Consider the following 21,868-nt stretch of genomic DNA (forward strand, 5'->3'; position numbering starts at 1 on the left):
GCAAATGTAAAAGTGTTAAAGTGAATCATAAATGTGATCTAGATTAGAAAAATGAATGTTTAATTGCATCTGAAACATCAAAACCATCTTCAGACAAATAAAACCTATTAATATTTCACTTTATTCTTTTACATAGAAGTACCATAATTTAAACACACAATGGTTAAAAATCTATCATACATCATTTAGGTTTTATATATTATTTAGGACTCATGACATACACTTTTTAAACAAAATAAGTCCCCAACAGTCTGACACAGATTCATCATCATCTGACGAGCTTTCACACACCTTCAGCATTAACTTTAGTCCGGAGTGAGAGGCGACATGAGGTGAGGGGGCACATTTCATCTTTATAGAAACATTTTTATGGACTTTGGTCATTTTACCAAAACACAAAATGTTTGGACGCGTCCTTGTTCATCATGTTGCTCATTTTAAGTAAAATTTGAAATGCAACATGTTGTAAGGACATAAAAATCTGTTGTGATTCAAGTAAAAACTAGTTGCCTTTTAGGTGAAATAACAAGAAATACAGAAAAACTCTCCATAATAAATCATCTTGTAAGTAATATATGAACTGATAAAAAGCACAGAGGTCGAATTCTGCTGACATACAGTCTATAAACTGTAATAAATAAATATATATCACCAGAAATGATGACTATTGTACACAGACAACATTATGAGACTATTGCATTGGCCAATTACTGATTATTGTTGTTGCATTCATTAATTCTGACACCATCCATTGTTCAAATACCATCAACACTGATCCGTTTCTGTTTTTGGAGTTTTCTATGTATCACTGCCTTCAAATAGTTGATGAAAACTGACATTCATGATGATTCAAGTTTATAATCCTTGTCAAAAATAAAACAAATAAATGTTGCCCTTAGCACAGACCTTCAGAGAAATGTAGACAAGTTTGCAGTTTGATCTTTTTAGTCACATGTTGAAGAAAATAAATGTTATGTGAAAAAGATTGTTGATTATATGATGTTATATTTCTGCAATTATTAGAGTTAACTGATGTGCCTCCAACATGCCATCTAACCTCTGGTTTAGAAATCTGTGTGTCAGAAACAAACTATTGTGACAGATTCAAATAATATGTTGTCATTTCTAAGTGCCCTTGTGTGTAACATGCTGTACATAATTACTTGTTGTTGCTTAGAGATTCTAATCAGACATCTGCAAAGGTTAAAGATAAATGACTAGACCACGACAAACTTCACACAACCGCAGTTACATTTTCCTCTTTTTGTTCTTCATTAGCCTGTTGAATTCATGCAAAAGTGCATCAAAAAAGCCAAAAAGTCCTTAAAATGATCTTTTAAATGCAGCAACTAAAAACTGAGCTACTTTCTACAAATGTCAGCCTCAAAAACCAAAAAAAATTGTACTTAAATTCTTTTATTTTTTTTGGTTATTAGAAAAAAAACTCAGCATCAACATGTGGCTAAATTTCCTAGCTGCAGTGCCAGAAACAACCCAATATTTAGGAGCTGTGGGAAATTCAGACTAAGGGCATTTACATGATTGACTAAACAAGGAAAAAAGTCCTCCTGTCTACACTCCTCCTGAGTGATGAAGTGGGCATTTACAAACTAAATATTTACCGAGTAGAATCTTGACTTCTTAGTCGAGCTCTTGAAGCCAGTTATAATGTTTATCTGGTTTAACAGCACTGTGGCTAACAAGTACGAGGCTTCAGAGCTGTTTATGTGAAACTGAATGCTGGCTAGGTACACATCCTGTAAACACCAGCATGGAGGTGCAGTTATGTCACAGACTGTCAGACCCAGTGTTAAAAACTATGTAGTACACAGTTGACTAAGATTACATTCAGATTTATGCTGGTCAATTTTATGGAGAGAAGAGAAAACTATGAAGGAACTTTTGATTTTGGACAAGAGGGGTGAACATGACATGCAGACAGGCTGCACATTTGACAAACTTTGATGACATCTCTTCCGTACCCTCCTCCTCCTCCACCTCCTATTCCAGGAAAGAAGCTGCTTACGGAGCCTCAATCAACTTTCCTAAGTGACTGTTCACATTTTCACCAGAGTATGAGATGGTAAACTTGTAGTTCCAGGCAAGAAAAACTGAGGAGAGACTAAATGAGTCTAAATGCATTAGCAAACCAATCCCAACATAAATATGATTCACTAAGACCAAGACCTTTGTAAAAAAAGAATGATTTTTTTTTACGTGTGTAGCACCTCAGCAGACAGAATAGTGTTCAGCTTATGGTATAAACACCATGTTTAGTTGCTTCAATTGGCCTGTTTAAACCTTAAATGACTGTAAAAGGCTCTGTGTGTGAGCTTCAAGTAAAAACAAAATCACTTATACATAGACAGAAGTAGAAATACATACACAAATACATACTTAGCAGTGCTTTACGTGCCACATCAGACTGTTTTTGGTTTAGTTAGTGGAGAATGAAGGAGAGATTTGTCATTTGCACCAGACTCATACTGTTACATTTACACATTTACATGATTTGGGATTTTCCACAAAACCGTGGCAGCGACTTGAGTCACATGTCGGCCATGTGCTTCCAGTGTGACGAGCATCCGTTTTACTTTCAGCCTCTTATTCTGTCTTCCTCCCTCAGTGTAGAGTTAAATATTTTCCAAAACGAAGCATCTCTAGTAACTAGCTAATGCATGTTTCAGTTCTTAGGTCTTCACTGTGGATTTCTGTTTGTCCTCTCAAAATAGCTCTTTATGTTATTCTACTCAGTCGTGTCAGTAGTGAAAGGACACTTGCAGCGTTTAAGAAAATCCCATCTCCTCTCTCTCCAGTGCTTCTGCTTTTATCCATCTGTAATTCCAGGAAAAAAAAAAACTTTTGTTCCTTCATCCTCACCCCTGCTGTCTCTCAGCACGGGGGACATTTCAACCCCTTCTGGTGAAAAGCTCACAATTAATCTCACCTCTTATTCACTCTCTCGTTTTCATCCACTTGTCTCCTCTCAGCGCAGGGCTCGTTTCTGTTCCTCCTGCAGAAAAGCCTGTTTCTCCATCAGTTTCCTGAACAGTCCTTGTCTGTTGCCTAGCAGCTCTGTGTGCTGGCCACACTCAGCTATACGGTGCTGGTCCAGCACGGCGACAGCGTTCGCGTTCTGGATTGTGGAAAGACGGTGAGCGATGATCATGACTGTCCTCCCTGATGATTGGATGAGAAGGGCAGGAAACAATAAGAGGAGGGAAGAAAAAGCGGTATTTAATTTTAGCTCTATTATATTTGAGTGAGTGTAATGTGAAAGGGAGAGAAAGAAAAGAGAATTACCTTCCATCAGACGCTCCAAAGCCTCCTGGACCAGAAACTCATTCTCTGCATCCAACGCGCTGAAGAAAGGTTTTTTAGGATTTTCATTCACAAAATACTCAAAAATGCATCTCTAACAAACACAATGGAAAACAGTTTCTAAATGCATATTCATAATTTTCAGACTCATTTACATGGATACAGATTTTATGACAGTTCTTTATAAACAATCGTGTCTTTGTGTCTCTCACCTTGTAGCCTCGTCTAAAAGCAGGATCTTAGGATTCTGAGGACACAGAGCACAAATAGTGTGTTTAAGTAAACAGAATGATTAGACGCTAATGGTGACAGACAATGATAAATGACAGGAACATCCAGTTTTGGATCCAGGTTAATGAATGACAAATGTTGCCTGCAGATGACAGGTTGTGCTTTCTCTGAATGTTGATCAGAAGTAAAACAAATGATGCTGTACTTACCCTGAGCAGAGCTCTGGCTATGGCTATCCTCTGCTTCTGACCCCCTGAGAGACACACACACAGGTTAACCATGTATGCACAAAAAACACTATGTCTAAATATCTAAAAATGTGTCTACTGTAATATACGGAACCAGGTAGTTAATAGAAAGGTTTTAAAGATAATTAAAAATTATTCTACTAAGTGACACACACAAAAAGAATAAACACACTTTATGAAAAAGTGTAAAAGAGGATTACTACTGAGAAAATCTTTTGAAGTCATAGTTATAAAAAGATTTTTAAACAATAGGTGGTGTCATCTTTCAAAAATGTGAAACTAAATTTGTTTTAAAGTAATAAAATTAACATGAATGAATGATTTTGATATGGTAACTTTAAAAGGACTAAACAAGAATCCTTCCCAACACGATATATAATTACAACCATGTGAGAGTGATTACCAGATGAAAATCTGTATTATGAAAAATATCTGTATTGTCAACCCTACTAAAACTCAAGGAAAGCCGACTGTTGGAGGTGCAGGGTTCCTTCATGTGTTTCTTTCTCTCACCTGACAACAGCACTCCTTTCTCTCCCACCACAGTGTCGAAGCCCTTGGGAAAAGCCTGGATGAAATCGTAGGCGTTGGCCACTCTGGCTGCTCTGTAGATGTCCTCTGTGGTCACAGCATCTTGGTCCACTGCACCGTACGCTATGTTGTCTCTAATAGAGCAAGAGAACAGCACCGGCTCCTGGGAGAGAAGTGGGAGGAGGAGAGGGACCATGTGAGAAGGACTGACATAATCTTATGGTTCTCAACATATTACACTTTGAAATTGCATAAACTGAAATACAAACTGTCCGAATGTAAATTCAAAACTTTCTTCTTAACACTGAATCCCATAAATACTATAACAATAAAACTGTAGGGAAATGCTTGTAAACGCTTTTCTTACCTGGCTGACAGTCCCGATGTGCCTTCTGAGCCAATAGGGATTTAGATCCCTGATGTCATGGCCATCTATAGTGATGACACCTGCAGAAGAGAGATTATTCACAGAGATAAAACCACCACTTGACATGGTCTCATACTTTTTAATAACAGATTTTGGTTGATGTAAATGGGGTGAGGGAGGAGACAAAAGGAGACAAGTCTGCTCTCACCAGCATCTGAGTCATACAGCCTGAGCAGCAGTGACACCAGAGTTGATTTTCCAGACCCACTGGGTCCCACAATAGCCATGATAGTGCCAGCCGGGACCAGCAGACTGAGATTCTGGAAGATTGGAGCCTCCTTACGGGTCGGGTAGGCAAAGGAGACATCGCAGAACTCCAACCGGCCCTTCAGCTGGTCTAGAGGAAGAACTAGGCCCTCTTTGGAGGAATAGAATGGTTATTTAGATTAACTTGACAAACTCTTGATTGATTTAATACAGTAATAAAATATGAGGAGAAATTAAGTAAATAGAGATAGAATAGAGAGGTAAATGAGGCAAAAATGAAATGTGAACTATACATAATGGTTATTATATGCGTAGACAAATATAGGCACAAATTCAAGGCAAAACATGTTTGATACTTGATGAGACTTACCTCCATGTTTTGCAATAATAATACAATACTGACAGTGAATATACTGTACATCTAGTTATAAACGTTAAAACTATAGATGTGAAATGCCCCACCATACACTTTATACAATTATGAAATATTAATATTCAAAATATTATTGTTTTCTAAACGCAGATGTTAATAATGGGTTTATGGGACAGAACTGAGCATGCACGAGTGTAGTGAGATAAAACTCTCCTGCCTCTGTGTGTGTGTGTGTGTGTGTGTGTGTGTGAATACTGACCATTTAGTGGAAACTCAGGCTTTCTGTCCATCAGCTCCCACAGTCGGGCTCCTGCTCCAAAACCCTTCATCAACTCCGAGTAGAACGAACTCAGACCTGCACATCACACAGAAGAAGCTATTAGCCACCACGTGACCAGTACACACAACTCAGACATTAACAGTATAGATAAGGAAGTTCATATAAATAATAAAGTGTGAATAAATCTACGTGTGTGTGATTGTGTGTGTGTGTGTGTGTGTGTGTTACCTGCAATACTGATTCCCACCCAGAAGGTGTACATGAGGAAAGATGAGAGCTCTCCCACAGTCATGTGCTGGCTGGCCATCAGCAGGCCTCCTTTGTAGAGCACCGACAGGATCATGATGTTACCACTGAGACCAGTCTGAAACACACACACACACACACACACACACACACACACACACACACACACACACTTATTTGTTTATCATAACATCTGGCGTTATTGCTACTCTCTGACTGATTGATTAAACTGATTAAACTGATTACAGCCCATATGGGCACCAGCTGGATAGGGTAACTGGACACGTCTTGCCACCAGTATCATTTGATATCAGTGTGTGTTACAAAATAAAATTCACCGAGCATGAAAAGAGACAAATTGGAATATTATTCACCTGAAACATTGACAAACAATATGTGTGAAATAAAGAAACACACAGATTACACACACTGACACCAGCAGTGCAATTTTGACGGCAGAAAGAGAAAAAAAATTTTTCAACAATAATCAGATGAGAACTACATACTGATTTGCCAGTTTATTAGATACAGTTAGCTAAATTGAATCCAATTTAATATCCCTACAATGACTGATTATCTTATCTTCCAGCTTATGGTTTTTGCTGACACTGTGTTGGATAGATGTTGATTACATTTTATGGTCATTTTGGAGGCTGCAGTTTCCAGTGCTGATGAACTGTACTGCATTTTACTGAAATGTTTTTAATAGTTTGTTCACAATGATTGATATAATTAATTAAAGCCTGATGTTATCTTATCTTAGCAACAAATTCACATATGAAAAAGGCACACAGATGTCAGACTAAGTGCACAAGTCTGATTTCCAAGGAGATTGGATAACACTTTTTAATGGTGAAACATCCGTCATATACAGGCGTGGCAAAAGAAGAAGCGTTTGTGCAACTGGTCATTTGCTAACAGTGGATTTGGTTTGCATCAGTAACAGGACACACACACACATACACACACACACATACAGACACACTTACCACTCCAAAGAAGCCAGCTCGTAGTACAGCCTCCTTCCTGGCCAGGCTGAGGACCTGATCTGCTTTCTGTGTGTACGAGTTGACCTCTGACAGCTCTTTACCAAAAGCCCTCACTGTCCGCAGGTTGCTGATGCGCTCCTCTGCCAACTGTACACATATACACACATTGACTACCGACATAGAACATTGTCTCTATTTGCAGTGTGATTAAGATACTGGAGGCAGTGCAGCAGTTTAATCAGATAAACAAGAGATGCCACTAATATGAACTGCTGTTTTCAGCATAAAGCTAAATCATCTAAAGGCAACATTATTAATAAAATGAGTTTATGGACACAACTACTTTGCAATGCTATTTTGTCACAGCTTCCTTGTTTTTACCACATCCTCAAACAGCAACTTATTAATCCCTGCTGTTGAGCAACTACCAACAAAAATCTGATCATAAAACAAAAAATTATCACCATGGTGTTCAAAGTCCTGCCCATATTTCCTATACAACCCACCCCCCCACTTCTCAGCTCTTTACTCCCGTGTGTTTCTGTGCACTGTACCTGTGTGGCTTGTGCGAGAGCATCCTGAGTGCGTTTGGAGATGGAGCGAAGGTATCTGCCGTAGACCACAGCAAGAACGGCCACAGGAGGCACAATTAGCAACACAAAGCTTGCTAGAGTCGGGGAGACGTAGAACTGGAGGAGGAGAGAAAGAAGAAAAAGTAGAAGAGTTAATGGAAAAAAAAGAAATGGGAGAAAAAAAAGCTGGGGAACAGAGGAGGAAGACAGAAAAAAACTGTAATTCACACCAAATGGCTTTAACAAGAAATTACAGGAATTATTTCCATTCATTTCCTTGAACCTTCATTACACCAGGAAACCATTAAACTTCCTTGTAAGGAAAATGAAAAGTCTGTGGTGAGCATGCAGGCGCCAAATATGGAACTAGAAAAATTCCTGTTTTGTAGAGGAAGACAAAGTTACCATCAGTTACCAGACCTGTTGGTCAACAACAAACACACACACGCAACGCTTAGTGCCTCAAATTAACCACAGAGTGTGGTTAGGGTGTGGTGTTTTTTCTACTGAATCTATTCATTTCCTTGTATTGATAAGTGTTTTTGTAAACCTGTTTCCCAACAGTCCTACAGTCCAGTCTACAAAGTGTTAAGTTCAGGGAAACCCTCAGCTCACATACTGACAACACAATAGGGAAAGACACAAACAAAAGTTGTCAAGAAAATAACAACTACTTCCTTATTACATCCTATCCTTACTCCTTACTGCTCTACACTACACACACATTTTACTCTGTTATCAACTGACTGCCGTAAGTGACCAATACATCATTTGTATAAACAATTGGGACATTTATGACTGCAAACATGTGACATTTTAGGTTAAGACCACATTTCGCATGCTTCCTTATCCATAAAAGTAAGACTGATATCAGTTTATTTTGGCTATCATCAAAATAGTCGACACATTCGTGAAGAAATAATGATTTCACAGGCTAATAGAACATTTACTGTGTCCTTAATTCACAATAATTATCTTGAAGTTCAAAATATTCCATTTTCATCGGTAGTTTAATATTATAACCTTCATTTCAAGTTATAAATCCATCCCACAGGATGCTTGTTGATTTCTCTCTCAATCCTGCCCTGACAAATCACAGCCGACGTACTCACCATCATGCTGACGCCAGCAGCTGCCTGGGCGACAGCTCTCAGACCGTCTGACAGGTTGTCTGTGACTGAGCGGCCCACCACGGTTGTATCAGCAGAGAGCCGGTTGATAAGCTCACCGGTCCTGTTCTTGTCAAAAAATGCCACTTCCTGTCTGAGGATGGAGGAGAAGACGGAGGTACGGAGATTACGAACAATCTGTTGGCCTGAAGGGAGACGACAAGAGGCATTAGTCGAATGTCTTTTGTTGCTTTTTTTGGTGACTGTGTGTCTTAATGTGCTCCTGTAGAGTTAATCTCCCTCCTGGTCTCACCTGAGGCTTGCATGAGGTAGACTCTGGCAGCGTTGGCTGCCCCGCCGCACAGGAACACTCCTGTCAGCATGATACACAGCGATGTGAGGGAGGCTGTCATGGTCTCTGTGTCTGCTCCAGTGGTGTAAATGGTGTCAATTACTCTACCCAGGAAAAATGGAGCCGACATGGTTACTGCACTGGAGACAGTTAGGAAGCCTAGAGCAGCTGGGGTGGAGGAAGGAACAGATAAGACAAAAACAGAGAAAGACATCGATCAAAACAAGGATAAAATGACTGTGGGAAAAACGCACCAGCACTGGCATTTATAAAAGGAAGTCTTTACTTCAAATAAGGAAAATGTGTACCAGCAAACTCCAATTACTTTTGTATTAAGTACATTAACAGGGCTCTCCAAAGGAACATCAGAAACAGCTGACAGAAGCAGGGCAGCTTTCACCTCTTGCTTTTTTAGAAGAAAAAACAAACAAACATCCACCTGCCAGATAGAAAGTTGAGGGAGCTGAGGGGAGGCCTGAGAAATGTCAAGACTACATCCTCCAGTCTACATTTCTCTTAAATTAATATTTTCATTTTATACTTTGTCTGACTTTGAAAGAAAAGCGTGAACAAAACTTGCTCAAAAAACAGGAAACAACCCCTACTGTAACAAGCAGAAATAAGATTTAGCTACTAAATCAAAATCATACCTCTGTGAGGTAATGGGGAAATGATGCTGCAGAAAGGTAGTCATGTGTATATCCTCTCCTATATTTAGGCGAGGTGTAAGATAGATAACAGAGCCATGGAAGGAAAAAATGCAGAGTATCCTCATACTGAATTAAAGTTCCCAAAATGTTTATTGGTCTAAAAAAAAGTAAACTTTACTACTTAGTGTGCAGATACTCTCCATTTTTTCTTTTAATGGGAAATTATGCTTGAAATGGTGAGGTGAAATTAAGTGTTTTACCAGTAATGTGAAAGCTTTTAACATTTTGACAGCTCTCTTTCTGTTACAAGGAAAGACTGAGTTTTTTATTTGAGTGTGGTGATGTAAGGGGACAGGTAAGTAGAAAGGGGGGACTCAATATCTTGGTACACAGGTTTACCTGCCAGTCTCAATCTCTCAGGGTGAGCAAGCCGCAATATCCTCTTAACATCTTCCAGGGGGACGGTGGTCGATGTGCGGTCTCTGTCTGGCTGGGTCTTCACTGATCCGGATGGAGTGGGTGAGGAGGCTGCAGAGGAGCTTGCAAAGGCAACAGATGTGTGTGAGACTGTCCGTGCTCTGTCTGCTGGGTTGGAGGTGTGTGAGCAGCAGAGTAAAGAGAGACCTCTGAGAGGGCTGTAGCAGGGCAGGACCGACATGAAGGGCCCCGGTGAGGAGAGGCGGAAGGCGGGTGTCGGAGGAGCTGAGCACCTGGCTCCGGTCGGTTGTCTCTTCCTCCGGAGGGCAGCAGAGAGGGTCCGGCGGTACTCCAGCCATAACACTCCGGACTGTGGAGGCTTGAGTTTGGATAAATCCCCTCCGTGTGTGCACCGTGACATGCGAATTAAAAGCCTCATTGTCTGAGATACTAACTAAAGTTGACAAATATGAAAAAAACGATTTGCCCGAGTGATCCGGTTCAGTAATTTTCAAGTGTCGAAGTGTTTCTTCTCAAGAAAGTCCACTCGGAGAAACATTTTAGTCCCCCAGCTGTTTGGGTAAACGCACCGTAAACATAGCAGAGCCGCTGTAGAGCTTGTTGTCACTACATTGTCGAGTTTTGACCGTTATTATCCGTTTTATCTGCGCGTGACAGCCGCCTTCACCCAGTTTATCTCTTATCACCGAGCAGCTAACAACACCCTGCCTGTCACTGTCATCTGTCGCTCAGTATCAGGCTGGCAGGCGGCTGGAGTGGAGTCACAAAGCTGCCGAAGACCGACTTACCCCCAAATCACTCTCAGAAGTAAACCAAACACGCCCCCAAAGAAAGAGGTTAAAAGAGGAAAGGTGACCCTGATTCGCATAACGTACACACGACCGCTCCTGTCCAACGGGGAAATTCAATGGCTGATATTAGCAAACTTCCAAAGGCGTAACCAAGCAAACCCAGATCGTTCTATCGCCCAGCCATTAGCGATTTGTGAATTGTTATTTTTTAAGATGTCAAAAGAAATTTATAATATTTTTTTACGCAAAGAGAAAAAAGGCTAATATTTCTGTAAAGGTCATAAAATATGTTACCAAAGAATAGGGTGACATAGGATATTAGCTGAAAATAATCTTCTCTACGAACGGCAATCATATGTCATGTTTTTTTTATTTTATCTGTAAATGTATTTATTTCACCCTCATCCGCGAAACCTCCATTAAATATAATTCATTTATAATTTCTACCAGCTATGAGCGAATATTTGGTTGATAGTGGAGCCAACCATTGGCTGATTATTTCGATCAGCTATCTGTTGCTTTTGCCTGGCCGGCGGGGTGAAAGTTGAAAGTTCGTCCTAACGTGAAAACAGGAGACACGTGCAAATTGAAAAGTCGTAAGTCGAATGAGTTACGTTTTTAACAACTGCATGTAACTGTTCTTTTTATTTCAATTTTTGTGTCAGTTATGGTTTTCTTGCGTGCCGACGAGCAGCAGCCTCCAGTATTGGCTCATTAACTACGTTAGCAGAGATATGCTATCCAGCTAGTTGCCGTTCGCGTTAAATTCATTTTAATTGTGGGAATCGAACAGACAAGACATTCAGTTTTCACACAGGTGTAAAGTCATCTCTGAAATAATGTTAATACCTTTGTCCACCAACATATGTGTCACACTGTAGGGAGCTGTTAGCTTTGCAAAGTCTGGTCATACGTGTGTGGGGGGCTCAGTCTCAGCTGTACTAGTATAAGAAGAAGATGTAACTAAGCTGGAATAAGATCTACTTGTCTTGTAGCTCTGGGAACAAATTGTCCGATGACCTGTGTCAAAAACACTTATTGCGTCCTCAGCCTTGTGATTATTTACTCTATTTAAGTAGGCGTATGTTTACGCATACAAGTAATTTGACCCCAGTTTAGTGGCTCTCAATGTACTTACACAAAATAACAACAATCTTTAGAAATATACACGAGGAATGACTATATACAATGCAAAGAAGTGAAGAGTGCAAAGAGTGCTGAGATACATATAGTAGGAAGTGAAATGTATTTCACATTTTGTATTTTAAACTAAACAAAACATAGCAAACATATAATATGTAGGTGCAGTGGGTATTATAGTGTTTCAGGGCTATTGCACAGTGCCACATTGAATGAACCGTTCATAAGTGTGACAGCGAGGGGGAAGAAATTATTCTGTCTCTGGTGGTTTTGGTGTGCAGTGTTCTGTAGCGCCCACCAGAGGGGAGAAGGTAGAACAGGTTATGTCCAGGGTGTGAGGGGTCTGCAGTGATTTTCCCTGCCTGCCTCCGGACTCCGGAGGTGTACAGATTTTAAATGGTGGGCAGGTCAGCACCAATTATCTTTTCTGCAGACCTGACTGTCCGTTGTAGTCTGTCCTTGTTCTGTTCCTTAGTTATGCACACTGAGTTAATTTGTAACTAAATGTGCTGTATAAGTGCCTTGCCTTGCACTTGCTGCATGACTGACTTATGTTTTAGTCTGGGACCCAAATAAATACAGTCTCTAAAAAAAAAAGTCTGATACAGTAATACTAATATATTAATGTATCACTATGATGAAATGAATCCCACACTGATCACCACTCCATCTGACCAGTATTTAGGCTCCCAGTATGTTTTTCTTATCTTCCCCTCTATGCTTTATTCCCTCCCTGCAGCTCTGACCTCTCTCCTCCTGCCCTTCTCTTTAGGCTTGTGAAGCAGCATCTCCTGCAGCGATGGCTGCCATCTACTCAGGTATCCATCTGAAACTGAAGAGTCCTCAGACTCCATGGGAGGACAAGTTGAAGCTGGCACGTTTTGCCTGGATCTCCTCTCAGTGCCTGCTGCCCAACAAGGAGCAGGTAACAGGCCGAGTTGTGTTACATGATATTTATGTCCTCATGTGACGGTGATGATACTTTTTGACCATGTTTAGGGATTCAGGATTTGTAAAGTGCTATCTTATCTACTTGTTGATTGTTCTTCTGTCATTTAGTTGACAAGTTTATGAAAAATTCTCTCCCCATAGCTGATCAACAGTGAAGCACGGTGTCTGTTAAAATTCATTTAAAAAGCACATTAAGGATTTCTACCATCTATCTGTACACGTGTGTCTTGATCTTCTTTCTCCGTAGGTCTTGTTGGACTGGTGCACCCATGCTCTGACAGGCTGGTATAATCAAAAGGTCGATTTTTCCCAAAATGTATTGGAGGGCCTGTGGTGTTATCTTGATGATCTGCTTCACAGCAGGAAGCTCCACACTCCTCTCAAGCAGGGCAAGACCGTCAGCCTGAGGCTCAACATGGCACAGGTGTGTCCACAGTTAAAGAGTAGTGTTTAAAAATAACATATATACGTTCTTAAAAAAAAGAAAAAGAATAGTGTCTTTAATGCAGAAACACAGTTCTGATTTATTGTTGATTATTTGTGCAACTTTTCTGTGTCTTTTATCAAGTTGTTGTGGGACCTCTGCAAATATGACAAAATCTATGGGTCAAAAATACACTGTACATGCACCAACTAACAGTATATCATGAATACTGGTGGCGTAGAAAACAAAACTCTAAAATGTCATTTAACTTTTTGAGATTGCCTCTTAATGTCCTGTCAGTAATTGTGATTGATTAGAGTCACTACTTTTTGTGAAAAACAACGTGCATATTTCAATCATTCTGTTCACAAAAAAGCAAAACAAAGAAACGGCTGCATAAACAATTGTAATCCCAATACTGCCATAATATACAACTGTATGTGATTGTTCACTTGATAATCACATACTAGACACTGGCTGTAGCACATTCGCACTCAAGAAGATTAATTATCACTAAAGGCTGTGTGCTGAAATAACTGAGAATGATAGATGGAGTTTCCACCGACACTTTTTTTCCCTGTTTGCCTCTAGCTGCTGCTCGACCGACTTCAGGAGTGTTCACGTGCTGCCACTGGACCTCCAGCTTGTGTGTCCACTCTGCTGAGTGTGTGTCGGGGCATTCTCTCCTCTCCTGCTCTCTCATCTGTCTTCACCACCAAATACGAGCTCATGGTCGACCTGCTGGCCAAATTCTGCTCCCTTTCCTGTCGTGAGCTACAGCAGCCGGTGCTCACCGGATCCTGTCAGCCTGCAACTGAGTGTCTTCAAACTCAGCCTGGTAGCGATTTGGACTCTTCCCAAACTGAGCTGATGACTGAAAGTCCTCCAGATCACCAACTGTTAGATGCTGATAAGTCCCCTTCCAAGCCAAAGGAAAAACTCGGTTTGGCTAATTTGTTTGAGGTGTTGCTCCAGGTGTTATCATGTTATTTGTCAGTTCAGCGACAACAAGCCAATCCCAACAGAGTCTTTACTTTGGTAACCAACCAGCTGATCCAGCCATTGGTGCTCCTCAGACACCTGCTGACCTCTGGTGAACACTCACCTTCTCACACACATCTGCGTCTCCGTCAGCAGCTGTGCAGAGACATCCGTGTCAAGATAGACGTGATCCTTCAGTTAGCTCTTTTCCCCTCCGAGCACCTGACGTCCTACAAGGAGGAGCTCTTTCCATCCAAAGAGGATTCTGGGAAGCGTGGTCCTGGAGGGGCAAAAGGCCCCTTGAAGCCAGTCAGTGCTATACTTGGCAAACTGAGCGCCGAGGGCTACTGTGAGCCGCCACTATTCTACTCTGTGAAGTCGAACGCGTTGTCTCTGCTGTTTAAGTTCTGTCTTGAAAGCTACGGAAAAGGCAGCAGAGAGAGCGAGGAAGAGCAGAGGATGCTGTGTTTCTATTTTCTCACCAGATTGGTCCCGGTCTTGGATGTGGGTCTGGATGGACACTCACTCTCACCTGCCAAAGATGACCAGACAGTCTCTGTGTCCTCTGGGCAGAAGTCTCCCCCAGCCTCCCTTTGTTCCCCAGAAAGCTGGAGTCTGGCCCTTCTGGCTGTGGAGTCCCTACTGAGCCAGGCTCTGTCAGCTGATATTTATAACGTAGCAGCAGACAGGATAAGACACAAAGAGGTGCAACTCAACTTTTACAGAGCGCTGGGACAAATGCTCTTCAATCAAGCACAGCCAAGGTAACATAAAGTGTTCACTACCTCCTTGTTTGTGTTCTAGGGAATAAAAACAACTCCTCTAGATGTGGATCAAGTGTTTTTTTTGTCATGTTAACTTCTCATCATGTAGAAATCTCCTTGGTCAAACAGTGAAAAACTTTCCTATTTTGTCTTTTAGCATTCCAGCATGGTACCGCTGTTTGAAGGTGCTGTTGAGTCTTAACCATCTGATTCTTGAACCAGACCTGGACCAGTTGTTGTCTTCAGCCTGGGTTAACGCTGACTGCATGGAAGCACGAGTGCAACGTGCCAGACAGGTCTTGATTCAATCAATCTTATATTTCATTGCACATTTCAAACAGTAAATGCTAAAAAAAAATGCAACATGACTGGTAATTAAATATTTTTGACTGAAGATGTTTGTTTCCCCAACAGCTCACGGTGTGTAGCCTCCTCCAGACCTACACCAAGCTCCGCCAGCTGCCACGCCTCTTTTCTGAGCTCCTGTCTGTGATCTGTCAGCCAGCTATGGATGACCTCCGACCTCCTCTGCTGTCTGAAGGGATCTCTGCCTCCCTCAGGACCTGTCTTCTGGACACACCCGCTTCCCAGGGCTTAGAGATCTGCTCATTAGTGTTAGAGAGCATCAGGAGATATATTCTACCTGACCTGGTGAAGGAGGACGGAGAGGCAGAGAAGATGGAGATTGATGGAGGAGGAGATGATGAAGTGAAGGTGGATCAAGAGAGAGACTGTGCATCCCTGAAGCTCTTCTCCCTCAGCCAGCTCCTTCATGCTGTTTTATTTAGCCTGAAGACTCTTGACAATGCCTCTCCTCTTCCTCTAGTCAGACAGAGTCGAGGCCTGATGGAAGAGATGCAGAAGGTAGTCAAGGACTTGCTGCAGCTGTTGTCAGCAGAAAAGACAGCTGTAAAAACAAATATGAGTTCAGTTAAAGGAACTCCAAGGAAAGGCAAAAAGAATTCAGACCACAAAGAGTCACAGAAGTTGTCAGACTCTGAAATGAGGATAATGTGGAAACAGAAGACCCAGGAGGCTGCTCTCCTCCTCAGATACACCTGGGTGGAAGTGGACACACTCTTTCATATTCACTGTAGCAAATATACATCTCTTGACTCAGCCCAGACAGAAGCTGAAAGTGAGACTGAAGACCGACCTCTCCTAACACATATAGAGAGTCTTCTATCCTGTGAGATAGAAGAATCTGTCATTTCCCCCACCTGCAGCCCCATGAGCTGTTTGCTGCTCAAGCTCCTCACTCTGCAACAGATGAAAAAAGTTATGTTAGATACCCCCTTACTCACAGAGCAAAGCACAGCAGCACTGCTTAACAGGGCAGCCCAGTTTATTTTAGCTAAAGAGGAGCTTGAAGGGAGTCTGGATGGAGAGCAGGTGTGGGACGGACAGATAGACAGCGTGAATGCCAGCTCCTATCTTGTAGCTCACTGGTATCTTGTCACGTCTAATTTGCCTTTGATTGCTCCCCACCTGAACGGAGAAGATGTTGGCTGTGTGGCAAACGTACTTGTCGGATCGTTGCTCAGCAGACAGACAGACAGAGGCAAAGATGGCTGTCTGACTATCTCCCTCTTATCTTCACAGCTTGTCCAAAGCTCCGTTCTCACTGAGTTGCCTTCACTGTTCTCTGCCACAGTTTGTTCCCTCACGCAAAGGATTTTTAGTGTTCTCGTAGCAGCACACGCACCCAAAGTTTGTCCTACGCTCCTGAAGTTTCAGGAAGCAGGGAAAGGGAAAGGACAGGATCAGCCTTTGTCCACACTGGTGAAAAAAGAGACTATAGTTGAGGATATAATAACATCCTCGAAGACTGGAGAGGTGTTTGCATTGCTGACTGGCACACAGACCAAGGAGCTAGTAAACTTACTCCAAATCTTAACAAACCTAAACCCAGATGGGATGAACTCTGAGGATCTCTCATCCATTTTCCTCCTCCTTCTCTTCTTGCTCTCTTCCACCTCCTGTCATTCAGACCAGATGGCTGCAGACCCCCCTGACTCTGGAGATGATGCTGTATTCCTGGAGAAGCTGCTCAGAATTCTTGCTTGTCTTGTGGAGGGTAAAAACTTCCAAGGAGTTTTAAAGCTCATCCACGGTGGCACTCTGCTGCAGGCTGCGGTGTCGTCTCTCCTCTGGCATAGCAGCAGTGGAAGATTTTGCTCCACAAGCAGTTCTGATTGGTTGGATTTGATCAAAGCAGTGCAGGGCTTCATCAGATCCTTGGTTCAGTTGATTATAGTCAGAAACAGCAGCGTTCGCCTCAATCTGGAGCAGTTTGCCTCCTATCTTACCAGTAAAGAAGTGGCAAGCAGGCAAATTGTGGCACCCACTGTTTCAGAACCGGATCCTGGAGCGTCTGTTCTGTCCGTTCCTCTTCTGCTGGCATCACTGACCTCTTTCTCCCAGACAATGACTTCTAACCTGGGAAGAAGCAAACCAATGGATCAAACTTTGACTCAGATGCTCACAAGAACGACCGCTTCGCTGGGACCAGCTGTTGAGTCCATCCTCAAGCTGCAGATTGTCGGTCAGCCAGCCACCGCCCTCAGTCAAGCTTTTGTTGTGGAAGTTGTTACTGTCATGCTGAACTGTGAACTGTCTGTGCTGTCAGCGGAGGATGAGAACAAGCAGAGCGGCACCCAGCTTACCCTGAGTCACATCACCCTCTATCGGGGTTTCTGCCAGCAGATTCTTAAAGAAATCAGCTCTGCCCCCAGACCCATGGACTTCCTGATTTCCTCTCTCCATTTCCTTTCGGCTTTCTACCAAGCAGTGGAGAAGACTGGACGAGAGAGGGAGGAAGAGCAAGGAGAGGAGAAGAAGGGAGGAAAGGAGTTGGATGAGCTGTACATTCAGATACTGCAGAATGTGCACAGACTGCTGACAGGTAGATGGACACATATTAAGAACAAACAATCGATAATTCATTTGTGAAATCACCTCTACTTATTGAACATATTTACATAAATTTACAACTGATGGTTTTTGTTTTTTTCAATGCCAGCTCAGGAAAATTAGCATTTCTGTTTAAGTAGCTACACAAATATGACATATATCTATTTAATATAGTTGTTGACCATATTTAACTTTGTCACAGTTAGAAGCCAAAGTAACTTATTTACAATTATTTTAAAGACAGACACAGAATTTCACAAAATAACAAGAAAAAAAAACAAAAAAATTCATCACACATCACATTTTTCTTACAGACCTAAAGATTTAGCAACAGTTCAGAATTACATGTATGTACATACGTTTAATGACAGGATATTACATATATGTACAGTATAGTGAACTGAATATCTTTGGGTTGTGGACTGTGATATATATTATTATTATAAACCTCAGGTAGAATTCATTGCTGGATATTTGTAATGCATAATGTTGTGTTGTTGTTTCTACCCCTTTATCAAATAGACTGATTTACTTAATTAATTAATTTTAACATTTTTAACATTTTAGGTCAGTTAGGAACTTATTTTGTGAAGAGAGTATCAGTGCAAAAAACAAACAAGCAAATCAGTCAAAAAAAAGATAAAAGCAGTATAAATTCCACTTAAGAACAGTATTAAAATTTACCGGAGTGGATGGAGTTTTATGTTTTAAGGAGTCATCATTACACTGAATGTAACACATTCTCACTCTGCCTTCAGCTCCTTGGTTGTCTGCGACTGATTTATGTGAGCTGGAGCCGACTGTGCAGGAGCTGCTGCGCCGCCTGGTGGAGAAGAGCACTACAGGTCAGTTCAACCTGCTGCTGCTGATGATCAGAGAAGGTCTGGACACTGGCAAGCTGAGAGCTGGAAACTACAGGGTGAGGCTGAGATTAAATTTAATACCTTGAACAGTCTTGTTGTTGCATGTTCACACATCCAGAAACTGATTAGATATTCTTTCAAGTGTGTTACGACACTGTTGTCTTATTATGAAAAGCTCTCTTGGGAAATTTGTATTCAGTGTTGAAACTATGAATCCGATTTGCTGCGACATTATATATCTGTCAAATTAACTGTTTTCTCACTACTCCTCCACCTCCTCCTTTACTCTGCTCCAGGAGGTGCTATCTGCAGTAATCATCATTAAGCTGCTTTCCTGTTGTCAGTTACCTGAACCCTCCTCTAAAGCTCTGTGGCTCATTGCACCACAGATCATATCAACTATGGTGGTGAGGAAACACACACACAAACACACACAAACGCAGACATATTTGTCTTTATATCCTTGTGAGGACGCTCATTGATATAATGCATTCCCCAGACCCTTACTCTAACCTTAACCATCACAAATAGATGCCTAAACCCTTACCCTAAACTGAACCTGAACCCAATTCTAACCTTAACCTGAAAACCAAGTCTTAATCCTCAAATTGCCCTTTGTGAGGACCGGCCAAAATGTCCTCACAACACAGAAATGTCCTCACAATGCTGGTTTTCACCTGAAATTGGTTCTCTCAAAGATAGAAAGACATGCACGCACGCACACACACACACACACACACACACACACACACACAGACACACGAATGTACAGTAAATACAAGACACAGACACATAAAACTCAGAGACATGTATATGCACTTGTACTAAGAGTATCATGTTTGTAAGATTAGATGTTGCTTAGGCTAATGAATTAATTTTGTTATCAGCACTAAACCAGTCATATCAGTCTTGCTGACTATTTGAACTATTTTGAAAATGCTCAAATCTAAACTTCAGGAGTGGTGACAGTATTTCAGTGACTACAGACGACTGCTAGTGGATTGAAAACCCTTCTTTTTTTAACTTGCGTAATGAGGAGAAATGTATATAAGGGAGATTAGTTTCTCTGTCACCATTGAACAGGTAGGGTGGAGACAACCTGGCAAGAAAAGCTGCCTTCCAACCTAAAAGAATTTAAACTGTATTGTGTCGGTCCAGTCCTTTACTACAAATGAACATATCTAGTTTAAAATCACTGGAAAGAGGATACACTCTGTAATGTTTTTAGAACATGCCCCTCTGAAGCCAGCTTTGTGTTTAAGGCTACTCAGAGAAAATCTGAAAGTGCACCTGTTGGACGGATTGAGATTGTGATTGAAATAATTATTCTTTTGATGTGTAGTCAGAAAGAAAACCAGAAAGCTAAAGTGCTCAGTACAACCACATCTGTGTTAAGACAAGCAGGGAACAGTGCCACACTTTCTCTGAGAGCTTTTTACAGTTTGTTCCTAGGCCCTACATCAGTAATCGTTTAGCGACAGCATGCTGGAAGTACATGTGACAGTTGTCTTGAGTGATTCAGCAGCCAAATGACAATTACAGTCTGCTGATTTCTGCTGGAATGCCTATTCATTTTAATTTCGACTCAGGCTCTTTTGGTCAATGTGTTTTCCATCAGGCCTGCTGGGTGGAGCACACAGACAACAAGGCAATCTGCTTAACCATACTGTACACACACACACACACACACACACACACACACACACACACACACACACACACACACACACAGCACAGAGTACTTTAATATGCTAACCATGCTGTTCTGTCCTCTGTTACCCACACTCACTATATCCATATGCCTGTCATCTATCGTTTCTGTATTTCTTTCATACTCTTTTAAACATAATATGGTTAATGCATTGCAGTGTTTTAAAGGTCCTACTTTTTTGAACATGCAGCTCTCTTACAACATGTATTGAGTTAATAAAAAAGTAATATCCAAAATATATATTCATCATAATTTGTTCAAACACAATCGATGTTGTCAGCTTTGTCAGTTTCTTAATTTTTATTCTTATTTTTAAATTAATTACTCCTAGAAAGCTTTAAGAAGTTGAAATGAAATTTGCAGAATATAGCTGGCTTGTTTACACTACACATCTGTGTTCGCATCTCTCTGTGTTGCAGTCTCTAGTAAGATCGTCCAGTCAGGACGTCTCTCTGACCCTTCCCTTTACCATCCCAGCAGTAATGTCAATGACATCACTGCTGCGTCAGGGAGAGGGCCTCATCAGCAACCCTCATCATGTGATCTTGGTACTTGGGGCGCTTCAGTCGGTGCCTCTTGACCACTTGACCCCAGTCGTCTACCAGTCAGCGTTCCTGGCCGTTCATGAGACGCTGTTTGCCATCATCCAGTGTCATCCTCAGGTATGAAGAGGCAGATGGGTGGAGGGAGGGAATGAATGGCTGGGGGATGTATAAATGTATGGAAAAAGGAAATGTTTCTTGCCAGTGTATACCGCTTCAAAAAAGTGTTTCCAAATTGATTGGGGTTTTTAGGTGCAATTCATAAATTTAAAAAAAGCAATTCATAATAAATCAGGGGTTATATGTTCAAAGGAATGCGTATAAATAAAAAGAACGGAGCAAACGGGGGTAGTAGGACTGGGCAGTGCCGACAATTTATCAACACCTCAGTTTTGATTACTTGTCTTTATTTGTAACATTGACTTGATGACCTTTGGTGCTTTCAAAGGATATTTACACACACGATAAAAATAAAATATTATGAATATGTTTATTTATGAATATGTTAAAAAATTGTAATAACTTAAAGCTGGAGGGCGGGACTTTTGTCTCCCCCTTCTGGCAGTGAGAGTAATTACAAAAACACTGTTTACGCGTGCTTTCGTCATAGGCTCAGCCCTAGCCTACTCCGTCACTACTGTTGCAGCTGTAAAACGGTGGATAAATTGTCTTTAGCGTCACACAACCCCCACAAAATGACTCATTTCATTATCAGAATTTGTTCCATTCAGTCCGATAACATTTGGAAAGTCAAGAAGAGCCGCACGATTCAATTATTTTATCCCCATTCAAGTTAGCAGAGAGCCAGCTGGAT

General features: G+C 41.4%; 2 protein-coding genes across 3 annotated transcripts in view; one reads left to right on the forward strand and one right to left on the reverse strand.

The window, feature by feature from the left end:
- Window positions 1-833: 833 nt before the first annotated feature.
- abcb10 (ATP-binding cassette, sub-family B (MDR/TAP), member 10) lies at window positions 834-10,867 on the reverse strand. Of its 2 annotated transcripts, XM_067592105.1 has the most exons (15): window positions 9,936-10,867; window positions 8,848-9,054; window positions 8,538-8,740; window positions 7,408-7,542; window positions 6,854-7,000; window positions 5,847-5,982; window positions 5,598-5,693; window positions 4,907-5,116; window positions 4,699-4,778; window positions 4,314-4,494; window positions 3,762-3,805; window positions 3,534-3,568; window positions 3,304-3,362; window positions 2,948-3,180; window positions 834-2,835 (listed from the first exon to the last, which is right to left on the reverse strand). In XM_067592105.1, the coding sequence occupies exons 1-14, from the start codon at window positions 10,390-10,392 to the stop codon at window positions 2,987-2,989; spliced, it is 2,184 nt and encodes a 727-aa protein (XP_067448206.1). In that variant the 5' UTR covers window positions 10,393-10,867; the 3' UTR covers window positions 834-2,835; window positions 2,948-2,986. The 2 variants fall into 2 exon arrangements, with proteins under 2 accessions (XP_067448206.1, XP_067448198.1); XM_067592097.1 differs by having other exon boundaries at window positions 834-3,180.
- A 396-nt stretch (window positions 10,868-11,263) lies between these two features.
- Window positions 11,264-21,868, forward strand: part of urb2 (URB2 ribosome biogenesis homolog) — a 36,107-nt gene continuing 25,502 nt past the window's right edge. The window contains exons 1-9 of the mRNA XM_067592085.1: window positions 11,264-11,361; window positions 12,678-12,830; window positions 13,104-13,280; window positions 13,872-15,025; window positions 15,183-15,321; window positions 15,440-17,930; window positions 18,697-18,857; window positions 19,098-19,208; window positions 20,932-21,174. Of these exons, the coding sequence (XP_067448186.1) occupies window positions 12,705-12,830; window positions 13,104-13,280; window positions 13,872-15,025; window positions 15,183-15,321; window positions 15,440-17,930; window positions 18,697-18,857; window positions 19,098-19,208; window positions 20,932-21,174 (4,602 nt within the window). The 5' untranslated portion in view covers window positions 11,264-11,361; window positions 12,678-12,704. The remainder of the gene's footprint in view (window positions 11,362-12,677; window positions 12,831-13,103; window positions 13,281-13,871; window positions 15,026-15,182; window positions 15,322-15,439; window positions 17,931-18,696; window positions 18,858-19,097; window positions 19,209-20,931; window positions 21,175-21,868) is intronic.

This window comes from Thunnus thynnus, chromosome 1 (genome assembly GCF_963924715.1).
Source record: "Thunnus thynnus chromosome 1, fThuThy2.1, whole genome shotgun sequence".
NCBI lineage: Eukaryota > Metazoa > Chordata > Actinopteri > Scombriformes > Scombridae > Thunnus > Thunnus thynnus.

What these genes read in the sequence shown, in the direction of transcription:
- abcb10 (XM_067592105.1), bottom strand. Translation starts at nt 10,392, where the DNA reads ATGAGGCTTTTAATTCGCATGTCACGGTGCACACACGGAGGGGATTTA. An exon ending in GAGCTGGCTTCTTTGGAGTG is followed by an intron (nt 5,983 to 6,853) that starts GTAAGTGTGTCT and finishes TGTGTGTTTCAG; the next exon opens with ACTGGTCTCAGTGGTAACAT. An exon ending in GGTGGGAATCAGTATTGCAG is followed by an intron (nt 5,694 to 5,846) that starts GTAACACACACA and finishes TGTGATGTGCAG; the next exon opens with GTCTGAGTTCGTTCTACTCG.